General features: G+C 59.7%; 2 protein-coding genes across 2 annotated transcripts; both read right to left on the bottom strand.

Moving 5' to 3' along the window:
• Nucleotides 1–1,903: 1,903 nt before the first annotated feature.
• LDBPK_210190 (protein kinase, putative) lies at nucleotides 1,904–7,039 on the bottom strand (the record flags this gene model as incomplete). The annotated part of the gene is made up of 1 exon (XM_003860488.1): nucleotides 1,904–7,039. One exon carries the CDS (start codon nucleotides 7,037–7,039, stop codon nucleotides 1,904–1,906), a length of 5,136 nt encoding a protein of 1,711 aa, XP_003860536.1.
• A 2,131-nt stretch (nucleotides 7,040–9,170) lies between these two features.
• On the bottom strand, nucleotides 9,171–11,600 carry LDBPK_210180 (DNA topoisomerase 1A; the record flags this gene model as incomplete). The annotated part of the gene is made up of 1 exon (XM_003860487.1): nucleotides 9,171–11,600. The coding sequence occupies one exon, from the start codon at nucleotides 11,598–11,600 to the stop codon at nucleotides 9,171–9,173; it is 2,430 nt and encodes an 809-aa protein (XP_003860535.1).
• Nucleotides 11,601–12,112: the final 512 nt, after the last annotated feature.

Raw genomic sequence — 12,112 nt, 5'->3', positions numbered from 1 at the left:
ATCGAACTAGAACAGAAAGTGAGGTGGAGAGGAATGGCATACACGTAACCGCTTCCGCAGCAGAGACTGCAGCACACGTCTTCGCAACATATATAGACATGCAGCACAGCACAGCATTGCACAAGACCGTGTTGTTGGCACGAAGAGGCACACACTCAGACACATACTCGTGCCCAGGTGCACGCCCTGGCTACCCTCTCACTTCACTCGCGTACACACTCGGCATGCGCTACAGGCTCCTATCAGACAAAACAAAAAAAAAAAAACAGTGAATAAAAATGAAAATGCCAGAGCACATACACACGCGCACGCACGTGAGCCACAGGAGAAGAGGCAGCAGCACGCGCACGCCTACTAGCGATACTCGTGATGGGTGCGACAGTCGAAGAGGTCACCCTTGCAACTGCTCGATGCTTTCTTCGCCAGCAGCGCCATTTCTCCGCCATCTAACGTAAGGTCGAACGCCCGCTACCCGGCCTGCCACAGGCCACCCATCGCGTGGCGCGCAGCAGCGGTGCAAACGCGCTACCGAACTGCGCCGACTCAGTCATCGAAGAGCACGGCCTCCCTGCCGCGCACACTACTCACCCTCCGGCTCCACGAGTCGCCTCACCGCCGCTCCCATTGTGGTGATCGCCACACCTGGCGCATCCCTCGGGGTGGCTCAGGCTTCCCCACACAAGTAAGCCGTGTGAGGGTCGGGGGCGAGAGACGCTCGAGCCTCGCTGGCACTCTGCCCATCACATGGATGGCACAGGCGCGTTTGCTGATGCAGGTCGATCCAGGACAATGCCATCCAGAGTCTCACCCCTGACAGTGGCAGCGCATCGCTCCGACTTTCCTACGTCGTAGGCGCTTGGCGCTGACACCAGCAGAGGTGGCTCTGCATCTGGCAGGGATAGGGGTGTCCCTCGTCATCATGACTGCCATTGCAGCAGAAATTGGCTTCACGTGTCCATATTCCACCACGAACACGCCAACAAGTATACACGCACGCACAGCCACATTTCGCCTGCCCTCTGCTGCACCACGGCTACACCCTGGCCGTCTAGGACGAGCCACCCGTTGCTGAATCGGATCATGCGCCTAATGGGCTCTTCTTGCCCTTCATCGGATGCGTACGGCGTTCAGGGTCGTGCTCCAGGGCGGAAGCGGTGGCGTCTGCCGTGCGGTCAACAGTGGGCGGTGGTGGTCGAGGTGAATGCCGGATGGCCTCAAGGAGGAAGTTGGCCGGCCGCAGCTCAGGGCGCTCTCTGAAACCCGGTGCACTTGCCTGTATGCCATGCTTCTCCCTCTCGATCGCCTCCAGCCGCGGCACTCCATAGCCTGCCGTGGCAACTCTGCGCATTGGAATGGGAAGGGCGGGGCACCAAACGAATAGTAAAGGCGGAACAAACACATCCATCTGCACATGTGGTGAGACGAAGCCAACGCCAGCGATGCGGAGGCCGAAGCCGCAACAAAGGTGGCGGCGAAGGACGGAGGGTATGGGGCCTCGCCACCCTCCCCATGGCCTCCGTCCTTCGCCGTCCTTCACCCTCACAAACGCGCACACACACTGAAACGCTAAGAAGAAAGAAGGTGTGCGTGTGTGTGTGTAAGGAGCAGATGACACGCAGACAGAGCCCTGCTTACATGCTCAACTACATGAAGAGATACAAGGCATACGCGAAACAGGGCAGTAGCATGGTCTGCCCCGCGATCTAGCCTCTAATACACTACACGGCCACCGCTGCGCCCAGTCACATGGGATATCTTCGAAGAAGAATGCCGTGGATGAAGCGGGTGCTGAAGGGGATGAAGAGAAAACAGCGCTCACGCAACCACGCTCCACGCATACAAGAGTGCATTCATGGGCAGCACGGAGGTGGCGTGCGCCTTGTCGTTTCACCATCGCCTGCCATTATACGGTGAAGAGAGCCAATTGCAGAAGGCCCGCAGCGGAGGTGCGCTTGCTAGGGTCCTTGTCCAGGCAGGCGCGCACAAACTCCGCATCCAGCACGTCGAGATCGTCGGGTATATTCGGCTGCGCGATGCCGCTACCGATCTGGTACACAAGCGCGGCGGCACCCAAGGCAAGCTGCTCGGGCGAGTACGGCAGCCGGCCAGTGATCATGTGCAAGAACATGATGCCGCAGCTCCAAATGTCGCTCTCCTTCTCCGGGCTGCCGCGCGCTGCCTCTGGGGCGAGGTAGACGGGGGTGCCACACACCTCTCCCTTCGACTCTTTGCGCGCCAGCTCCTGCAGCCACGCGGAGGCGCCAAAGTCGGAAATCTTGCAGTTGCCTGCAAAACTGAGCAGCACATTCTGCGGCTTCATGTCGCGATGGATGACGCCCATTGAGTGCAGCTTGCTCAGTCCACGCAGGACGTCGCGCATGAAGACACGAGCGGTGGAGCTGGGGATGGTGCGAAAGGCGGCGATCATGTTCTGCAGCGACCCTGCCAACATACACTCCATGAAAATCACAATGGTGTCTCCCTCAAACGCGTAGGAGAGCAGCTGCACCACGTGCGTGTCGTTGACCCGCTGCAGTATGAGCACCTCCGCCTCTATCATCTCCATCCCCGACTCGTCACTCGGCAGCGGCAGGAATTTGATGGCGACTAGCCGCCCTGAGTGGGCATCCATTCCAAGGTACACGCAGCCAAAGGAGCCCTTGCCCAGGATACGTGTACTTCGCAGGTACGTCGTCCCGTTCTTGGCCTTGATCGTCGCCGGCAGTGTTTCGTTGCTTACGCAGAAGCCGCGCATACCGCCCGTCTCCTGAAAGGAGAGGCCAGCGGATTGAATGATAGAGCAGCTCGCGCCGTCTGCTTGCGCGGAGCTGTTGATGGAGTCGGTGTGCGTGGCGGCGCTCTGCAGCAGGGCAGCAGAGGCGGTGACGAGGTCGGGGGTGCCCGCCAACGCCACAGGCGGGAGATTTGTGGCGCTGTGCGTCACCGCCAGGTGCCTCGACGGAAAGGGCATGCCGTGTGGAGACGACACCTCAGGGCTCGTCCGCTCCGGTCCATTGCGGCCCTTGCCTTCCTCGCATGCCATCGGTGCCGCTGCCGACGCAGCCACCAACGGTGGCCCTGCGATGAAACAAGGCGGCGCCACCGTTACCACCGGTGTCGGCCGTAGAGGTGGGAGGCTCATCTCTGCAGCATTTTCTTGAGGGTCGACGTAGCGGGGCTTCGCTGGCATGGCTGCCGACAGTGACTCGGAGAGGTCTCCGCTGATCTCCAACAACATCCCGGCACTCATAGGCATCGGCAATGGCGTGGACCGCATTGGCAGGGAGGCGTGTAGGCTGTCTTGTGTGGGGGTGGCAGCGTTGTCTAAGGTGGGAGAGCCGCTTTGGCGCGTCGTCCGTTGCGGCGACACTAGTCGGCGCATGTTTGCCTGCAGCTCCTGCTTGAAGTCGCGGATGCAGTCCATGTCGTTGCGCAGCACCGGCACTCCCTGGTACACTAGACCTCTGCTCATATTGTGGGCCGTCAAGCTTTCAGTCTGCGAAGTCGTCAAATGCGGGTCGTTGCGCAGCCCTGCCTGCGCGATGGCCTCGTAGTTGACCCACACCGGGAAGGCGCGGTGGTAGGGACGCGGGAGAGCGGCGGGCTGGGCGGAGTAGAAGAGACACAAGCGCTCCAGCCGACGCAGCAGATGCACGTTGCGACTGCTGATGTGCGTGCGGAGTTTCTGAATGCTCTGCAGCGCCTTGCTGAACTCGTGGTTGCGGAACTGGGCAAAGGCGCGCGCGTAGTCTATAGAAAACTCCGCCTGTGTGGGTGCCTGCAGGTGCGTATCGTTCAGTGATCTCTCTGGCGTGCGGCTGCCGCTCAGCTCGAAGAGCAGCAGCGGGTGGGCCGAATTGGGGAGCTGGATGACGTCGACGATGTTGCAGTCGTACAAGCCCGAGAGCGCCTGCTTGACCGGCTCAGTGACGAGAACGTTGAGGGTTTTGACGGCAGCAGCCAGCTCTGCCACAGCTAGCGCCTCACGCGGACCGTCGCCGAACGCTGTCACGAAGGCCGTCTTCGAGTACTCGACCGTGCCACACACGAGTGTGCCCTGGTGCAGCACCATGCCGACATACAGGCCGTCGCTCCGGTATGGTGCAAAGGCGTTGGCAATCTCCTGCGCGCACACTGCCGCACACTCCGCATGGTTCGGGCAGCCTTCAAATGCGTTCCATACGGCGCCCAGGCAGTCACCGGAGCAGTGAAACAACGCTCCCTTGTGCCGCCGAATGCGGTGCAACAGGACTCGCATGAGGCGGCGGTGCTGGTGAGCTGCTCCGGAATAGTTGATCAGGTAGGCCAGCTCGACACTCGGGATGCGGATGCACAAAACAGTGGTCTCGTACTCGCGGCGAATGCTCATGATGTCGTTGCTGCTCTGAGTGGTCATGGCGGTGGCGGCAGCCATCGTGGACGCCTCCTGCATCGCCACCGTGTCCTCCAGCTCGCCGTAGGCCTTCACGTTGAGAGGGACGTCACGCGGCAATCCAACCCCACGCGGCGCTGGTGCCGCTCTTCCGCAGGGCACCACCACCTCGTATGAGGTGGTGGGCAGCTGCGGTCGCGGCGCGTAAACGGGCGAGACCTCTGCGAAAGTCGCACCGTCAGAGATCCTCGCCCCCACCCCGTTTTCGGACGCTGCGTGATCCGCTTCATCCTTGTCGTGCGTCACAGAGAAGTGCCAGAGAAAGCGCTTGTCGGAGGGTGGTAGGACGGTGTTCACACCAACAAGCGGCGACTCTGCCTCGTTGTCGGAGTCCGTGTCGTGTTCCAGCATTGTGTCTTCCTTTAAGTCCGCCTCTTCCAGAAAGTTGAATTTGCGGCGCCGCATGTAGAGCTGCTTCGCGTGGTTGCGCAAGACATGGTCCGGCACGTACTTCTTGTTAAGGCGGAAGCACAGACCCAGAATGTAAATCGACCGCGCAATCGACGTGAGGTCGCCGAGCCACAGGCGATACGTCCAGCGCACAATCTTTCGCTGCCACGGCGTTGCCATCTCGTTTGACCCGACGGCTCGCATGAGCTGGTAACGGAGGTAGTTCACCGGTACGGTGATGCTGAGGTACACGAGGAACATGATAACACTAAAGATCACCACCGCCATGACGCTCACCGCACCCACGATTGCCACAGTGGTGTGAATAGACTCGAGATGGGCCATTGTGTAGTCGACGAGGAACCAAACGTTTGTCGGGTTGTCGAGGGTGCACTTGTCGCCTTCAGCGCTCATGCACTTCACGCCACAGAGATTCGCCTTCGACAGCTGGCCCCACGTCCGCTTGTACTCGAAACGGGGGGTCGGGATGGTGTGTGTCTTGGTCTCTGGCCAGTCTGCAGCTCTGATGGACCGTTTCACAATCTCCGACGCGTTCACAGGCATCAGCACGATGTGCCAAACATACGGTGAGTCCGTGTGGCATAATGACTCAAAGGCGGCCGTCAGCGCTGCCGCGGTGGGCGACGTGGGTGTGTTCGTGTAGGAGCGCGCCTCTTTCGTTAGGGTGTGAAAGAGCATCGTTAGTTGCGTCGAGTTCCATCGCGGAAGAAAGAAAGCTGTCATGACGGACTGCAGGGTGGCGGTGCTGTAGTCGGCCATGTCGTTGTTCATGAGGGTGCGGCCCAGTGTTTCCTTCTCTGTCATGACTACATAGGTCTCAACACCGCCGCTGCTGGCGTAGAAGGTGCGGTAGGCGAGCGCCAACTTGCCGTAGTCGACGATGCGCATAAAAGCGATGCCCGGCAATACCGTTTTGGGGAGCTCGGCCAGCATGTCAACGGTGTCGTTCCACTTGCAAGATGTCTTCCACTGCAGCTCGCCGGCCTTGTCGTACATGGCGAACGCGATGGGGGCACGGTAGAGGCTGGAGCAGATGATGTCCCGCACAATGATGTGGGTGATAGAGTCAGGGGAGAAACCCGTGATTTTCGTTTCGTACATCACCTCGAAAAGCTTCTCCAGAGCGTACTGCTGCATGTCCACGCTGTTGAGCAAGGATGCCGCCTGGGCCTGTACCGCCTCCGTGGCAGATCGCGTCAGCATGCGGCTTGTTTCGTAGGTGATCTGCACTAGCACCAGCACGAAGAGGACGATGACCATCACAATCAACATGTACAGAAGCCATGCCAGTCGCAGACCACGAATCTTGGAGGCATCTCGGAGCACGAGGTCCATCTCGATGCCTTGGTCAGAGCTGCCGCCGCTTTCCTCCGACCCATCAGCGAGCGACATCGATGACGCCGTTTGTGAGGGGGCCGGGGAGGTGAAGGTAGAGCCGCACCGCTGCTGCTGCTCCGGCGAGGGCGGAGCGCTAGAGGCACCCCGCGCAATCACAGTTGTCAGGTCGGGGTGCAACTCGAAGCTTCCGCTACTGCGGTTGAACGCCCCCGAGCATGGGATCACGCCGTCTGGCTCCCCGCCTCTGGTGCGGTCAGCCTCCATCGACAAGCTGCATATATTCTTGCGCCTGATGTTCGTGAAAAGGCTTACAGGCGACTTCTTGCGCACCGCCTCGATGGGCTCGAGGTTGCTGAAGGTTGGAATGAACGATGGAAGTCTTCTACTGGTCCCTCGCCTGCTTGAGCCGCCGGCGGACTTTGGCAAGATGCCAGCCTGCAGCAGCGCCACTGCCGACTGACGTGCGTTGTCCTCCTCGATCGAGAGCGGCGTGCACTCCTCTATTTCGCGGCTAAACGCGGTCTCAGAGGGGCGGTATATCGCCGTTTCAGGAGAGCCGCCTCCAGTGCCGTCTGCTAGACTCGAAAATGTCGCGCAGTGCTCGCTGGAAATGACGGGGAGCTCAATGCGGAGAGTGTCCTTGAAGCAGTAAAGGCCCGAAGCAGCGTTTGCGCCGTGCACCATCTCTTTCTCGCCGGCGCTCGGCGACAACGCCGTGAAGGCCGACTCGACATCCACGTCGCGGGACATCGTCTTCTCCGTTCCTTTTTGCATTCCTGTGCTTGTGTGCTCCTGCGCAGGGGTACCACCAGCGCGAAAGGCGGCTGTATGTGTGCCTAAGGGGGCGCACAATGGCATAGAAGCGTGTGCGTGCCCACGTGCGCCTCTTTGAGGTGCTGGATGCGCGATGAGCCTGCGAGGGAGAGGGAGGAAAGATTCGGGGCGGGGATGTGGGCAAGGCAATGTTGGCAGCGACACGCGCTAGCACACGCTGGATACGCAGAGAAACACGCACGGGCAGAAGAAGTGAGAGACACCAGGAGGTAGGGTGCAACGGGTCTACAATAGGGGAGGGGACTAGCGAGGTGAAACACCCCCCTACACACCTAAAGAGGTGCCGGGAAAACTGCAGCAGGAGAGCGGGAGCGAGGGAGGTGGAGACTAAGACGACGGAAAGCTTTCAGCAGATTCTGTCGTGCTTATTGCGATCGCGACACTGCAGAGCGGAGGAAACGGAGAGCCGGTGGAGTGGAAAATGGAGTATGAAGCCCACCAAAGGCGCTAGACACAAAACGATAGCACACGCAGGCGCGAGCGAACACGGGAGGCGGGACGGGAAAGCGAGAGAGCGAAGCGGGAGGAACCGATGGGGGGATCGAGCAAAGGGAGACTTTGGAGTGGCACAAGCGGGTTGAAAAACGCGCGCACGCACAGACAGGGGGAGGGAGGTGACTAGCGTAGACGGCCGGGGGCACAGGCACCTACGCGCAACACCGAAACAAAAGCTCAAACGAAAAAGGGAACCCGAAGGAGGGAAAAGGCGAAGGGCAGATGGCGCTGTGGAGCGGGTGAAGGGGATGTATACCCCCCCTGCAGTCTGTGTGTGTGTGTGTGATGACGTGCTTATGTGTTTCGTTATGTACAAGAGGGGTGGAGGGAGGTGAGTGGGAGGGGCGGCGTTCACACAATCTGAGGCAATCACGGACACACTTCAACAAAATGTGAATGAGCACTGGAAAGAGTGTGGGAGAGGGGCTTAGATAGGAAAGGAAAGCGTTGATGAGGGAAGGAGACGCTAGCGAACACATAAACACAGACAGACACAGAAGAGTAGATACGCACGAGGTAAGCGAAAATACGAGGTGAGCGCGGCGGAGGACAAGGGAAGAGGGGCAATGGAGTGATGAGAGGAAGGGAGCGGCAGTTGCAATCAGAGAGTGGCAAAACAAATAAGCACGCTCGCGGGTGAGGGTGGAAAAGGACGCGGAGGCCTGCCGGTGCGTGAGGAAAGGAGAAGAGAATAGCACAACAAAAGGCAAAAAGGAAAATTAGCACAGTCGAATGAGGACTATCCAGTCAGTGTCCCTACTATGATGTACGCATGTACGAGTACTGGTGAGTATGTGTGCGTGACCCCACCAGTCTGTGAGGCGGTGAGAAATCCAGGGCGATAGGGAGATATCACGACGATCGTGTCTTCCACAAACGACTTCGACGGCGACAAGAGATGTGTCTGCTTCGGAAACAACCTCTCAAACACCACCGCCTCCGAACACTCAAGCCAACTCGCGCACACAAAGAGCTGTGCTGCAGTGATGGAGGACAGGGGGTGATGGGAGTGGGGTAGATGAGAAAAGAAGCGCCTCTACAAATCGGCGTACTCCCCTTCCACCCGAAACTGAGTGATAATGCGCTGCCGCGTCGTGCGAGTCGAAGAAGGGAAAAAATTGAGAGAGCGAGGAGGGGGGTTGCGAGAGAGAGACAGGTGAAGGTGTAAGAGGGATAAATGCAAGATGTTGGAGGGGAGGGAAGCCGCCGGACATGCGCGTGACAGCACGTGTATAGAGCAGGAGAACGAGAACAGAGGTATAGCCGCCGGCTTGAGCGCACTGTAGCCCTCGCAGCAGACAGTCGGCAGTACCGCAGATGCGCACACGCACATCGCCGCCACCTCTCTCTTTCCCACCTTTACGTATTTCAGCAGTACGTCTTTGGCGGCGGAGTGGGATGGGGGGATGGAGAGGTTAGCAAGCGTGCTTATATTGCCACTCGTGCATTTCATCCTCTTTTAGTACGGAAACACCCTCCGCAAAGGACACACGAACGCTTCAGTGAAACACAGGCATGAAGACTTCGGTTGCGGCGCCATCGCGCTCATCCCACCTCTTCCCACATTTGCCATCGCAGCGTGCGGAGGCGCCGCCTAGAGAGAGCGGAGCAAAAGCGAAGGGAGGGGGGAGAGGCCGGCTCAGGCGCGTGGGCCCATGCGCTACTTCTTCGGCTTCTTCGGCTTTGCGCGGAAGCGACGGGGCGTCTTTTTGTCGACCTTGCAAGCAGCCCCGTGTGACTCCTTTTTCTTTACGGAGCTGCTGCTGCTGCCGTAGCTGCGAGCGGTTCCCGAGGATGAAGCAGGCGCCACCGCTGCTGCCGAGGGCGGGAAGTTGCGCCGCAGGTAGTCGTTCAGGCTGTTCTGGAGGGCCGTGAAAGTGCGGTAGCTCTTCATGTTATCCACTAGGTCCGGCACCTGCGTCAACACCCGCTTCGTCTCCTTCACCAGGTTCGCCTGGAAGTCCGTCGGCGACATCGGCGTGTTGCTCGCCACTCTCTTCTCCTGCTGCAAGGCCAAGGAGCGCGTTGTGATGGCGACTCGGTGTGCCTTGGTCGCTTCTGTCACGTAGTTCAAGAAGTTGGAGATAAAAGATGAGAGCACGTAGTCCGCGTCCGACACGTTCGGCGACAGCGCCCACTCTTTCGCGCTACCCGGCTTTGCGATGCGGTCAAGCTTTTTCTCAAACGCGGAGGTGAAGCCGATGTCGACGATGGAGGGGAACGTGGCTCGGGAGGTGTCCACCAGCATGCGCCCTACCGGGGTGGTCTCGCACCGTCCCTTCTTGACTGTGATGTAGTTGCGTGCGAGTAGCGTCTTAACGATCATCGGGTACGTGCTCGGCCGCCCCACGCCGTTGTTCTTGAGCTGCTCGATCAAACCACCCTCCGAGAACGGCAGCGGTGGGCTTGGTCGGTTCTCCGCGACTTGCGCCGACTCCAGCTGCATGCTGCCTTTCTTGACTCCTGTTCCGCCTCCGCGCTGGGCAGCAAAGTCCATGATCGCCTTGAACTCGTCGTCGGAGATGCTCGGCACAACGACGCCGCCGTCTTCTACTGCCTCCATATCCTGATCTGTCTCTGTCACTGGCGTCGCTGTGCCTTTGCTACCGCGGAAGGCAGCTGACCAGCCCGGCTCCACGACGTGCTTGCCCTGCAGCTCAAACTCCACCTCCTCGCCGTTGGCAGCCTTGCACGCCACCAGCACCACAATCCGCTCCGTCTTCATCGGGATCATGTGAACCGCCATCGTGTTGCGGCGCACCAGGTCGTAAATGTGCTTCATCGGCGCGGATACAGCACCAAGCTCCTCGACGGTAGTGTCAATGTTGGTGGGCCGGATCGCTTCATGCGCGTCCTCAACGTTGGCGTCCGCCGCTTCCTTCTGTGCAGTTGAGCGACGCGAGCCTGACTTGGGCGGACCATCCTGCTCCTGCAGAAGGCGCTTACCGTGCTCTCTGCGCACGGCCGCGTAGATGGAGGGCAGAATCGACTCGTCGATGCGGGTGCTGTCCGTGCGCGGGTAGGTGATGTAGCCCATCTGGAACAGGTCCTGTAGGCATAAGCTGACCATATCGCTGGAGTAGTGCAGCTGCCGGTTCGCCCTGGCGATGAGCGTGGCCATCGTAAACGGCTTCGGTGGGGGCGTCACGGTCTCCTGCGGCTTTGCGCCGGGCGAGACGCTAAAGTGGGTGGCCGAGCTCAGCGCCCACTGCTCGCACCGCTGCTTGACAGTCGCCTCGTCGCTCCAGTCCACCGGCGCGGCGCCGCCCTTGTGCGCCGGCGTCACCTTCACCACCTGGGAGAAGCGGTGGTTCTGCTTGGAGGTGAAATAGCACACTGCCTGAATCTCGAACGTGGAGGCGTGAGAGTCGAGGTATGACTTGATCTTGTCCTCCCGGTCCTTTATCAGGATGAGCGCTGGTGTTTGCACTCGCCCGATGGAGCGCATCTGCGGGTTGGCGTAGCGTACCACCGAGCTCCCAAGAAAGCCAAAGATGCGGTCCATTGCGTGCCGCGCCTCTGCAGCGTTGGCGAGGTTGTAGTCAAACGTCTCGTGCCGCTCCTCCATGGCGCGGCGGATTCCCTCGGCGGTGATGCTGTGCATGTACGCGCGCGTGAAAGGGACGTTGAGCTGTGGGAACATGCTTCGAATCAGGTTCTGCGCGTGCACCGCGATCAGCTCTCCCTCACGATCGGGATCGGTCGCGACGATAATCTCCGTCAGGTTATCCGCCTTCTCCTCGATGTAGTGCGATACCGTGTCCTGGATGCGCCGCCCAGGGATCAGCTCCCACTCAAGCGAGAAGCTGACGAGAAGGCCGTTGGAAGGGAAGTCCGCGGCTGTGACTCTCGAAGCGGGGCTGGACGACTGCGGAGACCACGTCAGCTCCTTCAGAGACATGAAGTGCCCTGTCGTGGCCATAGCAATCGCTTTCTCCGCGCCAGTACTGATAGCACGGAGCTTGCTATTGTTGAACGACCAGTCCGGTATTACCTTTGGGTCGCTCAGGAGCCCCTCCACCTTTATGACCTTGTTGGGTGACTCGACAATCACCAACTTCTCCAACGCACGCACGCTGCGGCGCAACATAGCTGCTGTGCAGAAGAAATGATGGTTGACAATGAAGGGGGTGAAAAGATGCGAGCAGGGGCGGGGCTTCGATAGATTTGTATGCGTCTATGTATGTGTGCTGCGAATGCATGTCTATGTAAAGGACCTACCCGATGGTGGCGCGACGGTCGAGAGAGAAACGGCGACACGTATGCCGCGCTGCTGTTGGGCCGTAGACCTGCTTCTTTTTTGTGTCTATCTATAGATTTGTGGTCTGTTCGCCAATGCTGCTGCTGCTGCCGCCGCCGCCACTGTCCATCTTCACCGTTGCACCACACACGCATGAGAAGGCGAAGCGAAGCAAACAAACAAAACATGCAGCCAAGAGAACAGCGAGAAGGGGGGGGGAAGAGGAGGGAGGGGGAGAGAAGGTTCGTGCAGGTGGGCGAATGACGAGGAGGTAGCTGGAGACAGCCATCACTCACATACTCTGGTGTAAGAGGAGCAGGGGTGACGTCGTTGGAGGCGCTGATGCGATGCTGTAGCACCAG

This window comes from Leishmania donovani, chromosome 21 (assembly GCF_000227135.1).
Source record: "Leishmania donovani BPK282A1 complete genome, chromosome 21".
NCBI classification, from domain to species: Eukaryota; Euglenozoa; class Kinetoplastea; order Trypanosomatida; family Trypanosomatidae; genus Leishmania; species Leishmania donovani.
Note: the sequence above shows the minus strand (reverse complement) of the source record. Positions and strands in the feature narration are given on the sequence as shown.